Raw genomic sequence first — 27,464 nt, 5'->3', positions numbered from 1 at the left:
CTGAAATCCCAGCACTTTGGGATGTATCCTTTCTGCAAAATTTGTAATAACCTTGGATTATAGTCTGCCTCATCCAATGAATGTCTGCACAAATAAATGGTCTTCTTCATGGTTTCTAAAACAGTCTGTGCTACAATCTCTTTTCAAAGAAGATGTAAGAAGTCCTAATTTAGCCTCCTATTCTGAAAGTCTATCATGCTTGCCTTCCTGAAACCTACCTGACTGGTTACAGCACTCTCCTCTATTATTACCACAAAACTATAACCACTGTCGATCACTGTTACTACTTACTCTACTAGCAGTTACTTCACATATACTCACCTACATTACAGGACAGAAATAAAAAAAATTACAAGGGTTGAATGAGGTATTTGGTCAAAATTCAAAAGGAAAACTGGTAAGTGATATTTTAAGTGTTGAATTCTAAGCTTTCTTCTGATATCAACATTTTTATAATTTAAAACTGCTTAGGCCGGGCGCGGTGGCTCAAGCCTGTAATCCCAGCACTTTGGGAGGCCGAGACGGGCGGATCACGAGGTCAGGAGATCGAGACCATCCTGGCTAACACAGTGAAACCCCGTCTCTACTAAAAATACAAAAACTTAGCTGGGCGAGGTGGCAGGCGCCTGTAGTCCCAGCTACTCGGGAGGCTGAGGCAGGAGAATGGCGAAAACCCGGGAGGCGGAGCTTGCAGTGAGCTGAGATCCGGCCACTGCACTCCAGCCTGGGTGACAGAGCGAGACTCCGTCTCAAAAAAAAAAACAAAACAAAAACAAACAAACAAAAAAACTGCTTAATAGCAGATGACAGATTTATTCAGAATAAGAGGCATGGTTTGACAAAGAACTGTATGACATTCTTAGCATTTTAGTTTTAATATTAGTAACTACAACAACTTACATTCTTCCCAAAGGGCAGACTGACTATAATTTGTGAATCTATTTTTATCACATGAACCCTTAAGACTTTGAAAAAATATTAAAGGTGATACAATATGAAGACAATTATTAAAATTCCTTTAGTCTTCTAGTATATTTCCTGCAAACTTACCATCTGTACACTTTTTTCTAATTCCTGGGGAATTGCAAACGTAGATGAAGGAGCCTGAGTAAGTGGCCACGCACCAGCCTAGAAAGAAAAAATAAAAAGCTAAATGGATCAACATCTAAATTGAAAGTAAATATTTATTAAATAATCTAAGCATCTAAAACATTTTTTTCTTCCTCAAAATGCTGATAAAATTTGAGTATTTCTATTATGGCACATTTCATTCCAAATCAATAGGACTTTTATTTATTTATTTATTTTTCCTGAGATAGAGTCTCACTCCATCACCCAGGCTGCAATGCAGTGGCACCATCTCCACTCACTGCAGCCTCCGCCTCCGGGGGTTCAAGTGATTCTCCTGTCTCTGCCTCCTCAGTAACTGAGATTACAGGCACGCATCACCACACCTGGCTAATTTTTGTATTTTTAGTAGAGATGGGTTTTCACTGTGTTGGCCAGGCTGGTCTGGAACTCCTGAGCTCAAGAGATCTGCCCGCTCTGGCCTCTCAAAGTGCTGGGATTACAGGCGTGAGCTACCACGCCCAGCCCAAATCAATAGGACTTTGGAAGCCACGATCTACTGACAGAACTAAACGTAATCAGGCATCCATTTATGAATCCTTTGTATCAAAGTCCTGAAATGATTAGTAAATGCTCATAGTAAAACACATATTCATACCTGTAGAACATATATTTGAAAACTAATTCCCAAATCTATTACTGTGTCTTGGTTTTTGATAAAATTGTTGAACTTATTGTTGAGATCAGCGCTGACACTCATATCTGTATACATCCGATGTAGCTTGCTGGTAAACTCATAACCACAGGCTTGCTATAAAAAAAGTTTTAGAAAATACATGACTTCAAAAGAAAAATAGTAAGTCATATTGGTTAATAAGAATGTGTCAGTATTGCTAGGTCTTTGGTCAAGAGTTCTTGCATGTACACTTATACCTAAGGACTAGTAATATATTCTTCATAAGTCAAAGCAACTAATCAAAACTTTTCCAACTTTCTTTCTTTTTAAAGGCATATTTTAAGTAAGTGAATAAAATCCACCTATCTAGGAACAATAAATCTCCCCGTAAACAAAAACTTTTTTATACATTCATCTCTTATTTCAGCACTGCAAAACGCCCCATTACTATACATAAGATACCTTATAAGGATTTTATGTTGTGTTTTGTTTTAAAGACACTGTTGCCCATGCTGCAATGCAGTGGCTATTCATTGGAGCCATCGCGGTGCCACTACAACTTCAAACTCCGGGGCTTAAGCCATCCTCCTATCTCACTCTCCCAGTAGCTGGGACTATTGGCACATACCACAGCTGCTGGCTCTTATAAGGTTTACAGATAGTATCAAATGAAAGATTACATAGATGATTACTGGGAATACTCTAGCCAGTAGTCAATTGAAAAAGGTCTACTTAGGCATATTTTTAATAGCATCTACTGAGTGATGAAGAAAATTATTTCTTTAAAATTATTCAAAATTATGTTACCAGGTCAGAAAATCTGAATCTCTAATCTTGAAATATAAAAGCTCATTAACACTACTATTTTTCTGGTAATTAATCTATTTAGAGGCAGGGTCTTGCTCTGTCACTCAGGATGGAGTGTACTGGTGTGATCATGGCTCACAGCAGCCTCGATGTCCCAGGCTCTAGCAATCCTCCCACCTCAGCCTCCTGAGTAACTGGGACTAGCCACCAAGCCCAGGTAACTTTTGTATTTTTGGTAGAGACAGGGTTTTGCCATGTTTCCTAGGCTGGTCTCGAACTACTGAGCTCAAACAATCTACCCGCCTTGGCCACCCAAAGTGCTACTATTACAGGCGTGAGCCACCACACCTGGCCAACTCTACTTTTAGAAATTAAAAACTAAGTTTTTTTTTTTTTCTTTTTTGTAGGTTTCAAAAAGAGCACATAGCAACTGGGTGCAGTGGTGCACACTGTTGTCCCAGCTGCTCAGGAGGCTGAGGCAGGAGGATCGTTTGAGCCCAGGAGTTAGAGTCCAGCCTGGGCAACATAGTGAGATCCTATCTCTTAAAAAAAAGAAAAAGGAAAAAAGGAGTGCATATTATATTCAAAATGTCTACTATGCAGGAAAATTTATTGAATAACGCAGGAGAAATAAGAACCTGCTACCACTTATCGGTGTGCAAGCAAGCTGAAATGATGTAAAAATAAATTGAAATGGAATTGCACTCCAAAATTTGTACTTAAAGGAATATTTTAGGTGTATTCATTTAAAGTAGTAATACTCTTTTATCGTTAATACTGATTATCCAGTGAATCTTCATATATAAGCATATATATTTTGTCCTTTTAATATAGTATTTGTATATCCCACTGTGTGAATATAAAAATATAAATTTAACCGGATGAATTGTTTCCTGTTACTGCATACAATGCTGCAATGAACATCTTTATATGCTTGTGAGTGAATTTCTAGGACAGTACCAGATTAATGACTTATATTACCTTTAATTTGTTGATCATGGCTTCTTCAGAGTCCATAGACATGGATAACCCATGAATTAAACGTTTTGCCAGCATTCTTGCGTAGAACTGCATTTAAAAATATTTTAAAAGATCACTTCCTTTCTAATGATTTAGCATTCAGAAATAAAGTTGACCAAAACACAAATGAAACTTTTTTGTTCGCAGCATACCTTTTGAAAGACATCCTTGTCATCAATGTATTTGAACACCGTGATGAAGCTCGTGAGCCTGTCTTCCACTTCATTCTCTGTCATCCCTTTCGCCGACTTCTTCAGTAAGTTGTCACAGTACTTAGCAAGCTCATGTAGAAATTGATAATAAATCTTACAAAGGGTGCTTCTGTATATATCATGCCTCAAAGGAGGCAAAGTGGTGATACAAGATAAGATCAGTGGACAGAGTTTTTACTGTTTTTTTAAGAGACTGGGTCTTGCTCTGTCACCCAGGCTGGATTGTAGTGGACAACATCATAGCTCACTGCAGCCTCAAACTCCTAGGCTCAAAGGATCCTCCTGCCTCAGCCTCCCAAGTAGTTGGGACTACAGGCATGCACAACCACACCAGGCTTCTAAAGCTTTATGTAATAATCATAAGTGTAACCTAAATAAAATACATATCATAAGGTATATTTTTTAAAAGAACAAGTCAAATATCGAATTATCACTTATTGACCAATAAAGCAACTGATATGGGTAATATAAATTTTTAAAAGAACACCTGGGTGAGTTTCGAGCGGTTTTATAATTTTTGACATTGAATAAGTACTTTAAAAAAAGTTACAAAAACCTTGTAAGCAAGTTTCCTTCAAAGGTTACCCAAACTTTATCATCAGACTTCCTTTAGATTTCAGATATAACAATCTACATGAAAAGTATTAAAATTATTTCAAAATAGACATACATTAAAACCCAAACTTTGTAAAATGATTATTTTTTAAGAAAAGACACACGGTATGTTGCATTCCTTACATAAATGCCAAACTATGTACAATGTAGATAATTTTCCTTTTGTTTATCTGAAAAATGCTACAAAAACCAAATTAATTTGATATTCTCAGTTTTCATGTTCTAATACTGACTTTTCATAAGATTACTTTTCAGCAAACACCAAACTTACCAGTTCAGGTGCTTTGCAAACAGACTTAGGTTCTCTGTAATTTACAACCGACGTAAGGGCCTACATAAAAAACAGGCCATAATTAACCACCAGCCATAGGGAAAAAGTACAGCTAGTTCAATACAAGCCATAATCCATACATCCAAAATTACCCCACCACATACAACACAGCATTGCCAGTAGTTTGTTAATATTTTCGCACCTAACACAGTGGACTCCTCTGACTTTATTCTCTAATTACAAAATATCTATACATCCTGTTGCTATTGCAAGATACTCTGTAACTCATTACCAAAATTTGAACAGATAAAATAACACTACTTAAAAAAAAAACTTACAATCTTGTAAGTAACTTTCCTTTAAAGTATACAAAAGTTCACGTAAAACATATCCTCTTTTCAAATATTATTCAATATAGCCTAAGTATTATGGCCAAAGAAAAAAATCAGTACTAAAAATTGTAAAATTATGCATGTCTATCCAGAAGATATCAGATTAAAAATTCCCCTTATATAGCATAATCATGGGAAATTCTACAAGCATTCAATTTACTATTCAGTTAATAATTTAAAAGATATTATTTCCATTTTGAATTTCATATTTAATCTCCATGTCTAGGTCAGAAATCTCATACTAGGAGTCTAATCCTGAAACTGCCTAAAGAATGACAGAGCTTTATGTACATATATAGTATATACGTATTTAAAACTTACCTTATCCAACGCACTCATGAAGTGCTGATCACCATTCAAAACAGTGTTGATAAGCTGAACAAATTTACCATGCACTTCCAAAACTGACTCCACAAATAGTGTTGGCATCTAAAAACATGAAACATAAGTACAAAACCACATTTTAAAAGGTTCAAGGATAAACTACTAGGTTTATTAGACTTGAGTAAATTTTTCCTCAAGGAAATTATGTTTTACACATGCACACTTCTCAGAAAGTGGTTTTGTTTTTTTTTTTTTTTTTTTTTTGTTTTTTTTTGTTTTTTTTTTTTGTTTTTTTTTTGTTTTTTTTTTTTGAGACGGAGTCTCGCTGTGTCGCCCAGGCTGGAGTGCAGTGGCGCGATCTCGGCTCACTGCAAGCTCCGCCTCCCGGGTTCACGCCATTCTCCCGCCTCAGCCTCCGAGTAGCTGGGACTACAGGCGTCCGCCACCATGCCCGGCTAGTTTTTTGTTTTTTTAGTAGAGACGGGGTTTCACCATGTTAGCCAGGATGGTCTCGATCTCCTGACCTCGTGATCCACCCGCCTCGGCCTCCCAAAGTGCTGGGATTACAGGCTTGAGCCACCGCGCCCGGCCAGAAAGTGGTTTTAAAATTTAAAACTTTGGTGTTGAAAATAGCTTGTCGGCCGGGCGCGGTGGCTCAACCCTGTAATTCCAGCACTTTGGGAGGCCGAGACGGGTGGATCACGAGGTCAGGAGATCGAGACCATCCTGGCTAACCTGGTGAAACCCCGTCTCTACTAAAAAAATAGAAAAAAACTAGCCGGGCGAAGTGGCGGGCGCCTGTAGTCCCAGTTACTCGGGAGGCTGAGACAGGAGAATGGCGTGACCCCGGGAGGCGGAGCTTGCAGTGAGCTGAGATCCGGCCACTGCACTCCAACCTGGGCAATAGAGGGAGACTCTGTCTCAAAAAAAAAAAAAAAAAAAAAAAAGAAAGAAAATAGCTTGTCAGCCGGGCATGGTGGCTCACGCCTATAATCCCAGCACTTTGGGAGGCCGAGGCAGGGGGATTGCCTGAGGTCAGGAGTTCGAGACCAGTCTGGCCAACATGGTGAAACCCTGTCTCTACTAAAAATACAAAAAAATTAGCCAGGCGTGGTGGCATGTGCCTGTAATCCCAGCTACTCGGGAAGCTGAGGCAGGGGAATTACTTGAACCAGGGAGGTGGAGGTTGCAGTGAGCAGAGATCGCACCACTGCATTCCAGCTTGGGCGACAGAGCAAGACTCCGTCTCAGAAAACAAACAAACAAACAAACAAACAACAAAAAAGAAAGAAAATAGCTTGTCATTCAACACAACAAGCTAATGTCATAGACTGTCTAGTACCTGCCAGAAGAACCCACCAAAAGCATACTTTTCTACTGTGTTGGAATAACTTAAGGATAACAAGACCTGAACTACCAGGTCTATCACTTTCATAGAGGCTTATATAAGCAAAGACTGCCTGCAAAGTCACTGAAGGCTGAGAGAGAGGAGAGTTAAAAAGCCAGTAACCCTGAGAACAGAGACTCCTTGAACTCAGCAAGACAATCCCTCACATCTCAGAGAGAAGAAATACCTAATAGTGCAAAAGTGAGTTTTCCCTCTTAATGGAGATAACCATGAAGAAATTACTACCTAAGACTTAACTAAGTCAGCTGGATTTGAGTCTACTACAAATGTATTCACTTATGTTTCCATCTCCCAGCCTTGACACAAAATTCTATGCTTCTATGCCCCATGTCATTGGACATGGAATCTATAAACGTAATAACATAAACTAGTAAGTTTGACAAATAATACAGAGTAATAAATCTGCATAATACAAACTAATAGTTCTACAAAAATAGAAAACTGTGGTAAAAGGAATTTGAAGAAATTAAAAAATAGAAAACTTACACATTATTGTGGCAGAACATAAAAACTAAAAATTATTACTTGCCAAAGACCAATCTGTCGCTAAGGTAACAGCCTCTAAAAAGTGCTTCTGAACAGTGACGGCTACACACATACACACAGATACTATCTTTTTTTTTTTTTTTTGAGACGGAGTCTTGTGCTGTCACCCAGGCTGGAGTGCAGTGGTGTGATCTTGGCTCACTGTAAGCTCCGCCTCCCGGGTTCACGCCATTCTCTTGCCTCAGCCGCCCGAGTAGCTGGGACTACAGGCGCCTGCCCCCACACCTGGCTAATTTTTGTATTTTTAGTAGAGATGGGGTTTCACTGTCTTAGCCAGGATGGTCTCGATCTCCTGACCTTGTGATCCGCCTGCCTTGGCCTCCCAAAGTGCTGGGATTACAGGCGTGACAGATACTACCTTACAGATTAAGTCAAACAGCTCTACTTAAGAAGAGATAGTAACAGTTGAAGTTACGTCTCTCTTGCTCATCAACCGTCACCAGTAATAACAAGATTTGGTGATAGGAAAGACAAACTGTTACAGTCATGTGATTGGTAAAGTACTCAAGGAAGATGAGTATTAGGGACACGAGGGTTATTGTTTCGGGTATTTGGGGCAGCAAGCATATACTTACAGAAGATTATTTGAATCTAAATTTGCTTCCTAGACAACCAAATTCACAGAATATGGAAACGAGGAAAATTACAAGTTGTCTATATTACCGCTGATTAATACTATGACAACAAACAATGTTATCAACGCCAATTACACAAAAACACAGTTACTTAGAAATGGTAAGCTTATTTTTCTGTGAAAAGTTAACAACTGTTCAATGGACACCTCCGTATGGCTAAGCAGCAACCTATCTCATCAATAGCTTTCTAATAATTTGATAATTCCAAAATGAGTCCAACAAGCTCTAGGTTTAAAACATTTGAATAAAGACATTTCTTTTGTTGGCATGGTAAGACTTTTTCTTTCATCTTTCAAAATAGTAAAGTCAAAGGAAAGACTCCATGATGGATCTGATTAGGAGGAAAACACTGCAGTTCCCCACACAACTCACATTTTCCTGAGTAAGGTTGCTGGTTGCTCGAAGGCCCTCATCATGGATGTGGTTTTGTAGCTCCTGAATCATATGAGGTAAACCAGTGGACACAGCACGGAGTAAGACGTACATATTTGCCATGTCTGAGAGGAAAAAGACATCTGAGGATTAACTCCTAAATATTTTCATTTATTAGGTAATATATGGATCCAAGTGCAGGAATACAATCCAAGTGCAGAGTACCCAGAGAAAAGCCCCCCATGCCCACCTCCCAGCCACCCAAGCCCCTCTCCCCACAGGAAAGGGATGTGGTTATTTAACATCTTCCCAAAGATATTTTGTGCAAATTCAAGTGAATACATATATTCTTCCCTTTGCCCCTTTTAATACAGTGTACTGTATTTTGTATATTATTTGTAGCTTCAGAATACATTTTAACTTAGTAGTCTTTTCCTATCAGTACACAAAGCATTTCTATGTATTTTACAGCTGCACAGTACTCCATTATGTGGATATATTATAATTTCTTAACAACTAATGGAAATTTAGGTGGTTTCCAGTCTCTTGATATTGCAATGTTACAATCAATAATCTTATACATGAGCAAGAATATATGCAATATAAATTCCCAAAAGTGAGGTTACTGTGTCAAAGTTTAATCTTGTAGACAGATCCTTCTAACCACAGCTGCCAACAGCAGAGAGTTCCTTTGCCAACAATGTGTTACCAAACATTTTGATCTCTAACACTGGGAGGTAAATAATGATCTCTCAGTGTAGTAGGTTTTATTTTAAATGTTTTATTAAAGCATCATACATACAGAGAAAAGTATACAAACCATAAGTGTGTATCTTACTGAATTATTACAAGTGAACACACAACACACCCATGTAATCACACGCAGGATAAGAAATAGGCATTACCTACACCCAGGAGTCCCCTTCATGCCTCCTTCCAATCACACACTCTTGCTCCTCTGCAAAGGTAACCACTGCTGTGACTTCTAAATCACAGATGAGTTTGAACTATATATAAAAATGGGATCACACAATTCTTTCACAACTGACTTCTTGTGTTCAACAAAATGTGTATAAGGATCATCTATGTTGTTGTGCCTGGCTTTAATTTGTTCATTTCCACTCCTCTATAATATTCCATTGTATGAATATACTGTACTATTCTACAGTTACTGGACATTTGAGCCGTTCCAGTTTACGGAGCTATTACAAATACTAATAATATGAACATTCCTGTAAGTCTTTTTGTACATATGTCCAGGCACTGGTGGTCAGAAGGTACGGTGGGGTGGTTATATGTTTAGGAGAACTGCTGGATCATAAAATATGCATAATATATCCCACTTAGCAGTCAATGCCAGTTTCCCAAAGTAGTTGCATCAATTTATACTCTCACTTCAGTGTTCGAAAAGCTCCTGCTGCTTCACATTTCTTTTTATGTTTATTGGCCATCTGGGTATCTTCTATTCTGCAGTGTCTGTTTTTTGGCCATTTTATATTTTGGATATAAATCTTTACTACTGCAGCTACATTACCCTATAAGTGTCTTCTGATGATCCAGTGGTTTTCATGGCTTTTTTTTTTTTTTTTTTTTTTTTGAGACAGGGTCTCACTCTGTCACCCAGGCTGGAGTGCTCTGGCAGGATCTCGGCTCACTGCAACCACCACCTTCCAGGCATGAGTGATCGTCCCACCTCAGCCTCCCAAGTAGATGGGACCACAGGTGCATACCACCCCACCTGGCTAATGCTTGTATTTTTTTGCAGATGGGATACTGTCATGTTGCCCAGGCTGGTCTTGAACTCCTGAAGTCAAGCAATCTTCCTCCCTCTTAATGGCCTTTTAATAATCCAAAGTTTTTCATTTTAATGTAGTTCACTGGATCAATTGTTCCTTTGTGGTTAGGGCTTTTTGTGTCCTATTTAAAATATCTTTCCCTATCTCAAGGTTATGAAGATATTCTCCGATATTATCTTCTAAAAGTGTTATTTTTTTTACCTTGTACATTTAGATAAAAACTCTAGTGAATTGATTTTGTATATGGTATCTGACGTAGCGATCAAATTTCATTTTCTTCCAAAATGGATATCCAATTGACTGAGCAATGTGTGTTGAAAACACCATCTTTTACCTGCTGCTCTGCAGCGCCACCTTGGTCTTACACCAAGTGGCCACATATGCATGGGTTGTTTCTGGGGTCTCTTATTTTATTGTGATATCTGTCTGTCCTTGTACCAATGCCTCACTGTCTTAATTACTATAGGTTTTACAATAAGTCTTGCTGGCCATTAAAGTCTTTCCATCATACTCTACAAGACAGTGACTTCCGGAATTAAAATAAAATTATTGTGTTTTAACTACATTGTCCTGGGTCTACGAAATCAATGTTGCTTTAAAAAACACGGGGCCGGGTGCGGTGGCTCACATCTATAATCCCAGCACTTTGGGAGGCGGAGGCGGGCGGATCACGAGCTCAGGAGTTCGAGACCAGCCTGGCCAACACAGTGAAGCCCCATCTTTACTAAAAATACAAAAATTAGCCAGGTGTGGGGGCAGGCGCCTGTAGTCCCAGCTACTCGGGAGTCTGAGGCAGGGGACTCTCTTGAACCCGGGAGGTAGAGGTTACAGTGAGCCAAGATCGCGCCACTGCGCTCCAGCCTGGGTGACAGGGCGGGACTCCATCTCAAGAAGAAAAAAACAAAAACAAAAACAAAAAACCTGATTAATGGCCAGGCGGTGACTCACACCTGTAATCCCAGCACTTTGGGAGGCCGGGGCAAGTGGATCATCTGAGGTCAGGAGCTCGAGACCAGGAGGCCAACATGGTGAAACGCTATCTCTACTTAAAAAACGCTATCGGCCGGGCGCGGTGGCTCAAGCCTGTAATCCCAGCACTTTGGGAGGCCGAAACGGGCGGATCACAAGGTCAGGAGATCAAGACCATCCTGGCTAACCCGGTGAAACCCCGTCTCTACTAAAAAATACAAAAAACTAGCCGGGCGAGGTGGCGGGCGCCTGTAGTCCCAGCTACTCTGGAGGCTGAGGCAGGAGAATGGCGTGAACCCGGGAGGCGGAGCTTGCAGTGAGCTGAGATCCGGCCACTGCACTCCAGCCTGGGTGACAGAGCGAGACTCCGTCTCAAAAAAAAAAAAAAAACGCTATCTCTACTAAAAATACAAAAATTAGTCGGGTGTGGTGGCAGGCACCTGCAATCCTAGCTACTCGGGAGCCTGAGGCAGAATTGCTTGAACCTGGGAGGCGGGGGGTGCAGTGAGCCGAGACTGTGCCATTGCACTCCAGCCTAGGTGACAGAGCGAGACTCCATCTCAAAAAAATAAATTAATTAAATAAAACATACATATTTATTATCTTTCCTCCTTATAAAATTAATGCATGTTTTTTGTTTTTTTAAAAAAATCAGAGAGGCTGGGCGTGGTGGCTCAAGCCTGTAATTCCAGCACTTTGGGAGGCTAAGGCAGGCAGATCACGAGGTCAGGAGTTCGAGACCAGCCTGACCAACATGGTGAAACCCTGTCTCTACTAAAAATACAAAAAAATTAGCCAGGTGTGGTGATGCACGCCTGTAATCCCAGCTACTCAGGAGTCTGAGGCAGGAGAATCACTTGAATCCAGGGGGCAGAGGTTGCAGTGAGCCAAGATCGCATCACTGCACTCCAGCCTGGGTGACAGAGTGAGACTCTGTCTCAAAAATAAAATAAAATAAAATCAGATACTGCTGATTTTTCATGTTATATAAATGATTACTTTTGTTATATAATATTTGTATTTCCTTTTTATAGTCTTTGTCTTTATTCCTACTGTTTATCAGGAATTCTAAATGTATTAAGGAAATTAGCTCTCGTAATATATAAAAATGTATAAACACAATTTCCCACTTTTTCTTCTGATTTTAGAACACTCTTTGAAAACACTTGCCCAAAATAGTCTTTCAAAATAAAGTATTAATAATCTGTCAAAGTTTATTTAAAATATTTTAAAGACTGTTACTAAAATATGCATTAAACCAACGGTGACTGGAAGATGATATAAAAGGTAGATGTATAATTTAATTTCTACTCACATGTTTGGTAGAAACTTACCATTTTTTTTCTCTTGTCGAATGATATTATGACATTCTGCATGTAAAAACTGTAAGTGGTCTGCTACCATTCGTTGCTGACATTCATGAATCACTTTAGTATATGAACTTGGATGTAGGTATTTTCGACATCGAATTTCTTCATCTTTTAGTCTACCTAGAACCTACAGAAATATATTCTTACAGTCATGAACACAAAGTTTTACTATGAGGAAAAATCTGTAATATCAGCAAGTAACTCGGCCAAATTTTAATGGCTAAATTAAACATGGCAAAGGTAATAAGGGTTACATAAGCAATTTAAACCCACATTCCATAAATCATTTCAAATTTTTATTTAAGCTACTAGCTGTCATCTACATTCCACCAGTCTTATAAGCAAGAACTAAAGTTAAAGAGTCTGCATTTTGTCTTCATTTACCTACACTATCATCCAATTACATGGACAACATAACATGTAACAGGAAAAGTGGGTACAGATGATTAAAAATCAGAACAGGTGATCTCTGTATGAATAACTATCAAATTAAAAAATAAATTATATTGAGATCAAGTAGATGAATCTAATTATTTTACGTTGGTTTCTCTTCTTGTAAATGGAACTGTATGTGCATGATAGTTAACTATCATATTAAAGATTTCATTAAAATGTTTGAAAGTAGGAGCCAGACACGGTGGCTCACACCTGTAATCCCAGCACTTTGGGAGGCCAAGACAGGTGGATCACCTGAGGTCAGGAGTATAAGACCAGCATGGCCAATATGGCGAAACCCTGTCTCTACTAAAAATATAAAAATTAGCTGGGCATGCCTGTAATCCCAGCTCCTCAGGAGGCTGGGGCAGGAGAATCACTTCATCCCGGGAGGCAGGGGTTGCAGTGAGCCGAGATTGCGCCACTGCACTCCAGCCTGTGTGACAGAGAGAGATGCTGTCTCAAAAAAATAAAAATAAGGCCAGGTAAGGTGGCTCATGCCTGTAATCCTAGCACTTTGGGAGGCCGAGGCAGGCGGATCACATGAGGTCAGGAGTTTGAGACCAACCTGGTCAACATGGTGAAACCCTGTCTCTACAAAAATACAAAAAATCAGCCAGGCGTGGTGGCAGGTGCCTGTAGTACCCAGCTACTTGGGAGGCTGAGGCAGGAAAACCGCTTGAACCCGGGAGGAGGAGGTTGCAGTGAGCTGACATCGCGCCCCTGCACTCTAGCCTAGGCAATAAGAGCGAGGCTCTGTCTCAAAAAATAAATAAATAAAAATAAAAATAAAAAATAAAAATGTTGAAAGTAAATATACATTTAGTCATAGTCAAGTGAGTCAATCACGACTTATTAAAGTTTATCCTACGTAAAGTGCTGAGCTACAAATAACACTGTTTAATATTAACAAAAACTAGCCAATAAGGAAAATAACCAAAGAATTTGACTAATTTCTGTCTCAAGACAAACCAACAATATATACACAGACAAATGCACAGGCTTGGAAACACTCTGTAACATGAAGCTGTGTAATTAGAGTTTCTGAAATTAAGTGTGTCTGGGAAACTACATACACCTGGCACTTTGGAAAGTGCTGCCGAGTTGGCCTGGGCACAAGGAGTGAAAATCATTCCTGGAAAGCATATCAGAAATTTTCAATAAAAATGAGGCTCTAGACAGCAGGGTCCCACAGTCCTGTCTTTCTTATTGTGCGACCCTTTGAAGCCAGGAGTTCAGGGCAAAGTCATAGACTCAGGTTGGGCAAGAAGGGGTCTACAGCAGCAGTCCCTAATCTTTTAGCCACCAGGGACTGGTTTGGTGGATGACATTTTTTCCACAGACGGAGTGGGGACGGCATTGTTGGGGGCAGGTGGCTTCCAGATGAAGTATTCCACCTCAGATCCTCAGGCATTAGATTCTTCTAAAGAGCGCACAACCTAGACCCCTCGCATGCAGAGTTCACAATAGGGTTCACACTCCCGTGAGAATCTATGAGAATCTAATGCTGCTGCTGTGACAGGAGGCGGAGCTCAGGTGGTAGGTAATGCTCACACAGTGGCTGCTCACTCCCTGCTGTGCAGCCAGGTTCCTAACAGGCCACAGGTCAGTACTGGTCCTCCCCGGTTCCTAACAGGCCACAGGTCAGTACTAGTCCTCAGCCTAGGGGTCGGGGACACCTCGTCTAGAGGACAAAAGTGTTCACCACATATCACATCAGCTAAGAAAGGCACTTCGGTTAACAATAAATCCTTTAAGGGCTATTTTTATAACAAATAAAAAGGATTAAGCCTATTAGTCATTCAGAGCATACTACAGTGACTTTAACCTGCTTGCTAAAATTAACTTAATGCAACAGGAATTACAGTGGGTCTGAGAGAGGTGAAAGAGGATGAAAGAAGGAAAAAATAAAACTGATAACTTAGGGGAGAGAGGTGCATATCAAGAGAAACGTAGACAAAGTTGGACTGCCCCAGTGCAGGGCTTCAAACAGCTGTAAAACCGCTGGGGGAAAGAAAGGCCAAAGCTAGAGGAATGCAGCAAGGGAGGCAGGAAGGCTGTACTGACTCATCTCCCAATTAACTAAATGGAGAACAAAGTCCAGGATTTTGCCCTTGAAGCTAATATGGTCCAACATTATTTCCTGAAATGAGCTTTTCTTTTTCTTTCTTTTTTTGTCAGACAGGATCTCGCTCTGTCGCCCAGGCACGAGGGCAGTGGTACAATCTTGGCTCACTGCAACTTACGCCTCTCGGGCTCAAGTGATCTTCCCACTTCAGCGTCCCAAGAGCTAGGACCAGATGACCACGCCACCATGCATGGCTAGTTTTTTAACTTTTTGTAGAGATGGGGTTTTGCCACGTTGCCCAGGCTTGTCTTGAACTCCTGGACTCACGTAATCTGCCCGCCTCAGCCTCCCAAAGTGCCGCGATTACAGGTCTGAGCCACCGTGCCCGGCCTGAAATAAGCTTTTCTAATAAACACTCTTTTCCAAACATAATTTATTCCAATGCCCCTCTCTCCCTTTTAACACCTTGAGATGTAATTTACATATTACATAATCTACCCATTTAAAGTGTGAAATTCAGTGGTTTTGGTATATTACATTATCAGTGCTTTTAAACTGTGGTAAAAACATAGATAATAAAATTTACATTAGCCATTTTTACATGGGCAATTCAGTGGCATTAAATAACTTTCACTGTGTTGTGCAAATACCCCCATTGTCTGCTTCCAAATATTTTTCATTACCCCATCAGAAACTTTATAACCATTAAGTAACAAATCCCCACATCTTCCTCCCCTGATAACTTCTAATCTACTTTCTGTCCTTTTGAATTTGTCTGTTCTAGATATTTCCTATAAATTGAACCACAGAATATTTGCCCCTTTGTGTCTGGTTTTTTTCACTTAGCATAACATTTTCATGGTTCATTCATGTTGTATCAAGTATCATAATTTCAATCCTTTTTTAAGACTGTGTGGTATTGTGATATACATGTACATTGGTTTTCTTCTGTGGTTCCTGGTTCATAACTCCCTTAGCCCTAGTTACAGTCTTTAGTTATAATGTTGAGTGTGTTAGGTCTCAGGAAACAGAATTTCTCTCCTACTCTCCTTTCATCTGCCTCAAGGCAGGACTCTAATCTTGCCCTACCTTTCTGACTGTGGGTCATAAGACCCTCCCCAGAGAAAGCCCCACCCTATAAGCTGGGGGAAAGACTACTGACATCATGAAGCTTCCACAAAAACCGAAGAAGACTCAGTTCCACAGGGACAGAAGCTCCTGCACTTGGGGATGATTTCAGACCTTGCCCTATGTATCTCCTCAAGTGGTTGTTTAATTACATCCTTTAAAATATCCTTCTTAATAAACTAGTAAACACTGAGTGTTTCCCTAAGTTCTGAAAGCTGCTCTTGCAAATTAATGGAACCCAAAGAGTGTATTGTAGGACCTCAACTTGAAAGCCAGTCAGTCAGTAGTCTGGAAGCCCAGACTTGTGACTGGTGTCTGGGGGTGTGCAGGGCAGTCTTGGAGACTCAGCCCCCAATCTGTGCGATTGGCCACTATCTCAAGCAGATGGTGTTAGAGTTGAACTGGAGGACACCTGGCTGGTGTCTGCTGCTTGGTGTGTGGGAGAAAAGAGCCACAACTTTGTTTACAGAAGCCTTCTGTGCTGATGATCGTTGCTGCGACGTCAGAGCAGAGGAAAAAACATGGTTTGAGAGTTTTTCACTACACGGGATGAATAATATTCCACAGGACGTATGTATCACATTTTGCTTATCCTTTCAACTTCTGACAGACATCTGGGCTACTGCCAGCACTTGCCAGTGGCATCTTTTTGAGAGCCAGATAGAGCAAAGTGTATGTATCACAGATAATCTGTGTGCGATTCTTAGGGCTGGATCTAGAGATTTCAACAAGAGTCTAAGGTGCAATAAGGGCTAAGAGCTTAGAACCACTGATCTAGTATAACCTGAACTTAATTGATGGGGGGAAAGTTCCAGATAATTTGCTCAGGGGACAGAGCTAATTAGTACCAAAAGCAGGAAGAGAGTCAAACAACTAAGACTTTTAGATCTGGGCTTTGTGGATGACAGAACAGTGTATCGGTAAGCACTGACGCTTTGTAACTTGTGGCCTACAGATGTAGGACGACAGCTCATCCACTTACACTACTTGACCTTTCCCGGCTACATAAACTAACACAAATCATCCAAAATAAAATGCTTGAAATACAACACTGCAGATAAAAAAACATGGCTAGAAATTCTAATATGTCTTATATATGGTGATTTAATTTGTATGACCACTTTTTTTTCTTCTACTACTGAGAAAATATAAATGGAATTTAACATATGATAACCAATATGTACTGGTTTAGTGATCAATTAAAATTTCTTGGCTGGGTGCAATGGCTCACTTCTATAATCCCAGCACTTTGGGAGGCTGAGGCGGGAAGACTGCTTGAGTTGAGGAGTTCTGAGACCAGCCTGGGCAACATAGCGAGACCCCATCTCTATAACAAATTTTAAAAGTTGCTGGGCGTGGTGGTGTGTGCCTGTAGTCCCAGCTACTTGGTAGGCTGAGACAGGAGGACCACTTGAGTCTGGGAGCCATGAGATCAAGCCACTGTACTCTAGTCTGGGCATCAAAGAAAGACCATGTCTCCAAAAAAAAAAAAAAAAAAAAAAAAAAAAAAAACCACCTCATGTGGGGTTGTCTCTCAGCTTTCCAAGAACTTAACAGACCAAAAGAGTGACTTATCCAAATGTCATTCGAGACATTACTATATTTACCCTCATATTTTTCCTCTCATTTTAAAGGAAGAAAAAAACCTCAACACAGAGCTTCTGCACTTATCCTATTCTCTAAACAAACCACTAAGCATGAAATCCAGTTTATTATTCTGCCAAGAATGTGCATATATATTAATTTCAAGGACAACTAAACCAGGCAGTCAGGAGTTATCAAAAAGCATCAGTTATGACGAAAACTGGAAGGGTACTGTTTTCTCAGGAAAATGTTACAAGAGCAATGACTTAACAACGATATTATATAATAACTATAACTCAGAGTTAATGATTAAATAAACAATCTTTTTCCACCAAAAAACCCCCAAAAACAAAGAATGATGTTAAATAAAACCAGGCCAGATACAAAAATAGATAAACGTATTTAATATGTTTTATTTCTTACCTTTTCCATATACTGTGAGCAGTTTGATTCTTGTAATAAATTCGAAGCTTCTTGTTTATAATACTCTCCTGTTTCAGTCAGAAAGGGAGACTCAAAGATTTCCTGATAAAACTGAATAAATCAATTACATCATATTAGAAGAAATTAGAACAAGCAGTTTAAAAAATTAACAGTCTGATTATGTATATTTTTAAAGGAGGCTGTTTACCTTTAAGGGGAATTTTTTCTTATACTGTTCAACATGAACAAAGGAGTTAATAACCCCATGGATTACTTTCTGGTTTGGGTCTTCTCCACCACGATCACTAAAACAAGGCATAACACAAAACATTCTTCAGAATACAAATTATCTATGGAAATATACCAAAGTATGCCAAAATATGGCTCCTTATTCCATTGGTCTAATCAAAGTGTAAAGAACTATAAAAAGGTACATGCATGAATCTTAACGATTTTTTTCATAGTACAGCTGAGATAATATTCATGATAGTTATTAACCGTAGACATTAGATGTTATTTCGAGAAATAAAAGGAAAACTGATTGTAAAGTTCGAGATACTATGCCAGTACTAAGATAACACTTCTTTAATTTTAACAAAGTAGATACGAGTCCATCAATTCAAAACTTTAATACTGGTGGTTAAGAATGCTTGAATTTCACTCACTACAAACTACAATGTCTTAATCATATTAAGACATGTAGGTGAATGTTAGATTTTCTGATTAAAGGAATATGAAATAGAGCCAGGCACCGTGGCTCACGCCTGTAATCACAACACTTTGGGAGGCCAAGGTGGGAGGATCCCTTGAGTCCTGAGTTTGTGAGCAGTCTGGGCAACACAGCGAGACCTCATTTGGAAAAAAATATTAGCCATGCACGGTGGCACGCACCTGTGGTCCCAGCTACTCTGGAGGCTGCGGTAGGAGGATCCCTTGAGTCCTGAGTTTGAGACTAGCCTGGGCAACATAGGAGACCCCATACAAAAAAAAAAAAAAAAACACAACAACTTAGCCTTGCACAGTGGCACATGCCTGTGGTCCCAGCTACTCTGGAGGCTGAGGTGGGAGGATCGTTTGAGCCCAGGAGGAGTTGAGGCTACAGTAAGCCATGATTGCACCACCGCACTTCAGTCTGGTGACAGAGTAAGACCCTGTCTCAAAAAATTTTTTAAAAAGAAAAATAAAATAGAAAAAAAAAGTTTAAAGCCATAGTAAAATAATCTAGCTCTAAATTGGGATTTTTTTGACTCTAGTACCAATGCTCAAATCAAACCATTATGTTTTATCTCACTACACGCACTCTTCCAACCTACTTTAAAATAATTTCTTCTTTGCATTAATGTCACAAAGAGAGCAACAGAAAACACATTATCATCATTCCCTAGTAAGAGCGTCTTGCTCTTTATATAGGATGTAAGAATTTTCTATCATTTAAGAAAGGCATCACGGAAAAGCATCCAGGCAATCAATCACCTTTACATACTAGAGTCCTTTCCTGCCTCTGAGGCCCTCTAGTCCTCTTTGATTCTTCCTTTAATTATTTTGATATTCTGGGAAACTTTTTTTGGACATGAATTAACATGGCTACAGTAATTCTGTCATTCATAGAGAATCCTGATATCTTGATATTGCTGATTAGTTCATACAATAAGGTCACACATGTGAGCTCATTTCCTTGGCTTGAGTCACATGTGTGACCTTACATAAGCCCACATTCAATCTGGTGTAATACTGATCTGAACTGTTTTCTTATGTTCTGCTTGTGGTGGAAGAACAGATACTTTGGAGGACATACTGGCAAAACTCTAAGTGTACATACTCTATGACCCCAAGCAAACATCTGCATGCGTGCACAACAGAAACAAGAGTGGTGTTAGTGGAAAAAACTGGAAGGAACCTAATATACGCCACTAGGAGAAGAGTTTAATAAAGTGAGGTAGGCCTCACTAGTTTAAGTCTGAGTTCATTCTGGTAAAGTTTAAAAAGCTAACTGGTCAGCCAGGTGCAGTGGCTCACGCCTGTAATCCCAGGACTTTGGGAGGCCGAGGTGGGCAGATCACCTGAGGTCAGGAGTTGGAGACCAGCCTGGCCAACATGGTGAAACCCAGTCTCTACTAAAAATACAAAAATTAGCTGGGCTTGGTGGTGCATGTCTATAATCCCAGCTGCTCAGGAGGCTGAGGCTGGAGAATTGCTTGAACCTGGGAGGAGAAAGTTACAGTGAGCCAAGGTCGTGCCACTGCACTCTAGCCTGGGTGACAGAGCAAGACTCCATCTCAAACAAAACAAAACAAAAAACCCCAAAAAACTGGGTTATTAAAAAGGAAAGAAATAAACATTTATTTTGCTTTTCCTATATGAACTTACCATTGGGTAACTAAACAGCAGGAGAGAAGCAGCATATCTTGATAAAATTTTCAGGTAATAAAGAAGAACAAAATGATCGATAGCTCTAACAAGCAGTTCTATAATATGCTGACTAAATTACTAACTTCTTTATTTCCTTTAACAGACATTCCCACCTAGAAAACAATTTTAAATATCCAGAATTCTATTCACTATAAAAGAAAGATGTGACTCACATCAGAAACCCTACCTCAACCTCCACATTTGCTTAATTCTCTATGATAGTTGCTCAATTCTGTGAGTGAATACATTAGATTACAATAAAAAATAATTTGGTTAAAGATTTCTAAATGTCTCCCCCTCCAAGGGTTCTGCACCTATTTCAGTCTAATCTAAAAACACTTGTCTCCCAGAAGATGGAAAGAAAAAAATAAGAGCAGAATAATGAAAGAGAAAACAACAACATACTAGAGATCATTTAAAATCAAAGTTAGGGCTGCGCACGGTGGCTCACTCCTGTAAACCCAGCACTTTGGGAGGCAGATCATTTGAGGCCAGGAGTTCGAGACCAGCCGGTCCGACCTGGTGAAACCCCATCTCTACTAAAAATACAAAAGTTAGCTGGGCGTGGTGGCGGGCGCCTATAATCCCACTTACTCAGGAGGCTGAAGCAGGAGAATTGCTTGAACCCGGGAGGTGGAGACTGCAGTGAGCTGAGATCACACCATTGTACTCCACCCCAGGCGACAAGAGTGAAACGCCGTCTCAAAATAAATAAATAAAACAAATATAAAAAATAAAAAATAAAGCCAAAGTTAGTTCTTTAGGGGGAATAAAATCCAACAAAATATATACGCCTCTAATAAAAGTGATCAAAAAAAGAAAATGTGAATACGCAATATTATGAATGAAAGGAAGACATTATTCCAGGTGAAAATGAAAACAATGTCTTCGCCAAATCATCATGATCAAAGTTATCACCAATGAGAAGTCATGTTGACACCATCTATTCCTTGATATAATCTGATAAGAAGGGTACATTACCTTCTGGTATTTTTCCAAAAATCCATAGTCTCAGTCTAATCATAAGAAAACATCACAAAAAACAAAATTGAGGGACAGTCTATAAATACCTGACCACTACTCTTTAACATTTTTATGCTCATATATGAAAGGAAAGGTTTCCACAGAATAGAGACATAATAGCTAAATGTGATTTTGTGATCTGGATTGAACGAGAACATCAGTGCAAAAGCAAATGCAAACAAACTGTAGTTTTAGTTAATAATGATATACCCATTTTCACAAATATACTAACAGTTGTAACATTAGGGGAACCTGGGTATGAATCTAAAATTACTTCAAATAAAGTTTTTAAAAGAGAACACTGTTACACAATAACTTCCCAATGATTTTGCAAAAAAAAAAAAAAAAAAAATTCACAACTGATTTAAGAGGAAACACAAGTTTGACTAGTCTTAAGATCTGAAATAACAGAGGCATTGTTAAAAATCTTATACAAACAAATCATCTTACAAAGAAGCCCCAGGCACAGGTGGTTTTTCAGTTTTACTAAACATTTAAGAAGCTGATAATCCCAATTGTATGCAAACTTTTCTACTCAAAAGAAAAAGAGGGAAATACCCAATAGTTCATTCTACAAGGATACGCTGGATGCCAAACCCAGACAAAGACATTACAAGACAGAAAAATTACAGGCCAGTTCCACTCATGGGCATAGATGCAAACTTCCAAATAAAGCATCAGCAAATCAAATTCAACAGTCTATAAAAACTATAATGGACAAGGATCAACCTAGCCTTTATCCTAGTTATACAAGCATAGTTTAATATCAGAAAATCCATAAACAAGCTAGGCACAGTGGCTTATGCCTATAATCCCAGCACTTTGGGAGGCCGAGGGGAGCAGATCACCTGAGGTCAGGAGTTCAAGATCAGCCTGGTAAACATGGCGAAACCACGGCTCTACTAAGAAATACCAAAAATTAGCTAGGCATTGTGGCAGGTGTCTGTAATTCCAGCTACTCGGGAGGCTGAGGCAGGAGAATTGCCTGAACTGGGGAAGCAGAGGTTGCAGTGAGCCAAGATCGTGCCACTGCACTCCAGCCTGGGCGACAGAGCGAGACTCTGCCTCCCCACCTCAAAAAAAAAAAAAAAAAAAAAACACACTTTTTTGTAGTATCAGTGAATATCAAGTACCCTGAAATAAATCTAACAAAAAGCACACAAATCTCTTAAAGAAAACTCTATAAAAGTTAACCAGGAGATACTAAAGAAGGCATAATAAACAGAAAAAGATGTTATGTTCATAGATAAGAAGACTTAATACTGTGAAGACGTATATCAAACTCTCTTCAAACTAACTTATAGATTCAATTCAATATCAATCCCACAGAATTTTTTTTTTCTTTTGAGACAAGGTCTCTGCTATCCAGGCTGGAATGCAGCAGCACGAACATGGCTCACTGCAGCCTCTACCTCGAGGCGCAAGCAATCCTCTCACCTCAGCCTCCCATGTAGCTGGGACTACAGGTGCACACCATCACACCCAGCTAATTTTATTTTTATTTTTGTAGAGACAGGTTCTTGCCATGTTGCCCAGGCTGGTCTCAAACTCCTGGCCTAAAGTAACCCTCCTGCCTCGGCCTCCCAGAGTGCTGGCATTACAAGCATGAGCCACTGTGCTTGTCTCCACAGAAAATTTTGTTTTAGGAAAGGGGTCTATAACACTTACATGAAAGAGCAAAGGGCCAAACAACAGCAATAACACTTCTGGTTTCTGGAGGGCAAACTTATCTTGCCAGATAGCAAGCCTTACAATAATAAACACAGTGAGGCATTGGCACAGGATAAACAAATTGATAAAGAGAACAGAAAAGAGTTCTGAAACAGAACCACTCTTGTAAGAAACAGAGAGAGGGTGTGTATGTCATGACTGTCTTGCTCTTGAGTTATTACTTCAGAACATCAAAAACTTTTACTGATTCATCAAATATTAACTGCAGAGACTTATTTCAGATTAAAATTTGCTAAGCAATTCCCTGATTGACTGGGGACAGAGAAACCCACTAAGTAAATGCAAAAACAGCAATTCTGGCCTTGGGATTCCACAAACCTTCTTAAAATTATGTAACAATTTTGTGTGCCTATGCATACCAAGCATTTTTATGTTGGGAGGCTCCACAGCTTTCATCATGATCCTAAAGGAACACAAAGGTCCCCCCAAAAGAGATGAAACCACTGCACTTAAATAAATACAAAGGTACAAGCAGTTTTCAAAAGTTACAAGGAGGGGAAAGGAAGTCTACGGCAAAAGGAAGAAAATAAAAAAGGAACATTGATATTTTGTACACTGTTTAAACTGAAAAAAAGCTATTTTATTTTGAAATAATTATAGACTCAAGGGAAGTTGCAAAAATAATAAAGAGAGATCTGATGTACCCTTCACCTGGCTTTCTCCAATGGTAGCATCTTACATAACTATGGTACAGTATTTAAACGAGGAAACTGACATGGGTGCAATCTATAGACCTTATTCAGATTTTGCCAGTTTTTACACACAATCATTTGTGTTTATGTGTGTATGGTACTATGTAATGTTATCACATGTCCATATTCATCTCACCACCACCATATTCAAGACAGAATTGTTCTACCACCATTAAGGAATCTCCCCATACTTCCACTTTATAGTCTCACACCAACCATTAATCTCTTCTTGTTTAAACTTTTAAAAAGAATATATTTTTAAGTATTCTACCTACTTTTGTAATACATCCAAAGGAAAAAAGGAAACACTCCAATAAAAGCTTTATGAAATACATGGAGAATTATTTATTGCAGACCAGTACCTCACAAATACTGGTCTGAACTGGATGCATAAAAACATCTGGGGAGCTTTGTAACAATATAAGTTCTTACTCTCCCTGGAGTGTGCATCAGTAGCTATGGGGGAGAGCCAGATATCTATGTTCAAAATGCTCCCCAAATGTATACACATATGAACATGTGTAATACTATACGTAAATCTGTATACAGATATGCATGTCCATATAAATGTATATGTACTAGTGTGCACACATACACAACTGTAAATGCATAGAAAATTTTTATTAGAACATACTGTAAATCCTTTATAGCAGCTGCCTTCAAATAGGAAGGTACGAGGAGAAACCAGAATGTTTTTTTTCTTTCCCCCGAGATGAAATCTTGCTCTGTCGCTCTGTCTTTGAGGCTGGAGTGCAGTGGTGTGATGTCAGCTCACTGCAGCCTCCGCCTCCTGGGTTCAAGCAATCCTCCTGCCTTAGCCTCCCAAGTAGCTGGGACTACAGGTGCATGCCATCATGCCCAGCTAAATTTTTTGTATATTTGGTACAAACGGGGTTTCACCATGATGGCCAGGCTGGTCTCGAACTCCTGACCTCAGGTGATCCACCTGCCTTGGCCTCCCAATGTGCTGTTAGCAACTGCGCCCAGCCCTCCCCTCCCCTCCCCGCCTTTTTTAACACAACAAGAAAATGGGGGACTGCTGAAGGTTCTCTGTGTTCGGGTTAAAATCTCTATGGTCCTCTTAACATCGCCCAGAAAGGTTTCTTACTTTCCTCTTTAACCTTCTATACATTTCAATTCTTTTTTTTACAATCAGCATATCTTACTCTGTAATTTTTTTGTAGAAGGAAAATTGTTTCTACTAAACTTTCATTTTCATTTGCCACATCTGAGAAACCATTAGCACAGAGTAATGTATTTTTGTTTGTTTTTGCAACGGAGTTTCACTCTTGTTGCCCAGGATGGAGTGCAATGGCGCAGTCTTGGCTCACTGCAACCTCTACCTCCTGGGTTCAAGTGATTCTCCTGTCTCAACCTCCTAAGTAGCCAGCACTACAGGCACCCGCCACCACGCCTGGCTAATTTTTGTATTTTTAGTAGAGACAGGGTTTCACTAGGTCCAGGCTGGTCTCAAACTCCTGACCTCCGGTCATCCGCCCGCCTCAGCCTCCCAAGGTGCTGGGATTACAGACGCGAACCACTGCACCCGGCCAGAAATGTTCTTTACAGACTTATAAAAGTATCTAGGAACCCAGGAATTCATATGGGAAAAGGAAAGTGTCAATACATCGACAGGAAATCAAATTTGTGATAAGCTCTGCTAGACCTCAAAAGAATTTATTCTGTAAGTCTGGTTAGCACCTTCTACAACAAAGTAAGTTGTAGGTATGCACAATAAAATACTTCTCCTTTAGTAGAAATGGCAATAAGATGCAACTTGAATGAACTATTTCTAAAAATGTATGAATATATGGTTAAGACCACAGACTTACGGAACAAAAAATGACCTAAGTTTTAATTCCAGTTGTGCCATTTACTACTTACATGACATAGGTAAGTTGCTTACTCTCTCATGTCTCATTTTCCTCACTTTTAAAATGAGTTTATAACATTCACCATCATATCCTCTTATAAGGATTAGATAAAATACACATGGAGAGTTTCTACTACAGCTTCTCAGACATAGTAATGGAAGTTACGGTCTGACCATATTAGCTCAAACAACAGTAAAGAGTTAAAGCAATGCAGTGGAAAGACCCCAAGTGGAAGGCTAAAAGCATGAAGTCCATTTCATTAGCTATATTCAAGTTTTCAACTCATTTCTCTTTGTTGAAATTCAATTTATTTACCTGTAAATAAAACTTGCTGTTTCGTTAAGACTGAATGAAAAATGTGTGTGAAAACACTAGAATATTCAAAGCATTATAAAACTGAAATGTATTCCCCACTGAGTTAAAGGTATTGGAGCCAGGAGTGGAAGAAATATTCTGTGCATAAAACACAGGCATAGGCTGGGCGCAGTGGCTCACGCCTGTAATCCCAGCACTTTGGGAGGCCCAGGTGGGCGGATCACAAGGTCAGGAGTTCGAGATCAGCCTGGCCAACATGATGAAACCCCGTCTCTACCAAAAATACAAAAATTAGCCGGGCATGGTGATGCACGCCTGTAATCCCAGCTACTTGGGAGGCTGAGGCGGAAGATTCGCTTAAACCCAGGAGGCAGAGGTTGCAATGAGCTGAGATCATGCAATTGCACTCCAACCTAGGCGACAGAATAAGACTCTGTCTCAAAAAAAAAAAAAAAGGCATAAAGGGTGGGCATGGTGGCTCACTCCTGTAATCCCTGCACTTTTGGAGGCCGAGAAAGGCAGATCACTTGAGGTAGGAGTTCAAGACCAACCTGGCCAACATGGTGAAAACCAGTCTCTACTAAAAATACAAAAATTAGCAGGGCATGGTGGTGCCCAGGTACTCGGGAGGCTGAGGCAGAAGAATCACTTGAATCCAGGAGGCGGAGGCTACAATGAGCCGAGATCGTGCCACTGCACTCCAGCCTGGGAGACAGAGCAGGACTCCTATTTCAAAAAAGGAAAAAAGGACAGGCATAAAGAATTCAGAGTTAGATTAGCCCAGATGTGAATCCTTAGAATTATTATTAGATGGAGGCTGGAGTCAAATGATCTGAGTCAGATCACCACCATTGACTTTGCATGTCAAGGATGTCATGCATGTAAAATGGTGACACTAATAGTATTAGCCTTCTAGTGTTGTAAGGATTAAATGGGAAGATGCATGTAAAAATTTTAGAACAATGCTTGGTATGCAGTTCCCATGTTTAATTTCTATTATTAATATGTCTTAGTTTCCTCAACTTTAACATGCAAAACCTTACCTAAGAGAGCTGTCATGAAAAATAAGTGAGATCTCAGTAAAGTATGTGAAACAATGCTTTAACGGAAGCTGATTATAACAACAAAAATAAGACAAGCAGACCAGATGATCTATCTTTTCCAGAATTAATATGCTATAGTTGTATCATTTTTCTTACATATTTTTCATCACACTGATTTTTAGCAAACTAACAATCACACTTAAGAAAAATTTACCAGGTTGGTACAAAATTATATTAAAAAAGATATTTCATAAAAGT

General features: G+C 39.6%; 1 protein-coding gene across 6 annotated transcripts in view; it reads right to left on the bottom strand.

Moving 5' to 3' along the window:
* Positions 1-27,464, bottom strand: part of CUL2 (cullin 2) — an 87,301-nt gene that overhangs the window by 18,284 nt on the left and 41,553 nt on the right. For all 6 annotated transcript variants that reach the window (XM_021943169.2, XM_021943170.2, XM_021943171.2 and 3 more), the window contains 10 exons: positions 18,328-18,424; positions 18,120-18,230; positions 12,446-12,608; positions 8,347-8,471; positions 5,383-5,490; positions 4,670-4,729; positions 3,724-3,852; positions 3,533-3,619; positions 1,727-1,879; positions 1,051-1,128 (listed from right to left, as the gene is read on the bottom strand). In XM_021943169.2, the coding sequence (XP_021798861.1) occupies positions 1,051-1,128; positions 1,727-1,879; positions 3,533-3,619; positions 3,724-3,852; positions 4,670-4,729; positions 5,383-5,490; positions 8,347-8,471; positions 12,446-12,608; positions 18,120-18,230; positions 18,328-18,424 (1,111 nt within the window). The remainder of the gene's footprint in view (positions 1-1,050; positions 1,129-1,726; positions 1,880-3,532; positions 3,620-3,723; positions 3,853-4,669; positions 4,730-5,382; positions 5,491-8,346; positions 8,472-12,445; positions 12,609-18,119; positions 18,231-18,327; positions 18,425-27,464) is intronic.

The sequence above is a fragment of the Papio anubis genome, unplaced genomic scaffold, assembly GCF_008728515.1.
Source record: "Papio anubis isolate 15944 unplaced genomic scaffold, Panubis1.0 scaffold8, whole genome shotgun sequence".
Classification (NCBI taxonomy): domain Eukaryota; kingdom Metazoa; phylum Chordata; class Mammalia; order Primates; family Cercopithecidae; genus Papio; species Papio anubis.
The sequence above is the reverse complement of the archived record's forward strand: the minus strand, read 5'-3'. Positions and strand labels throughout refer to the sequence as shown.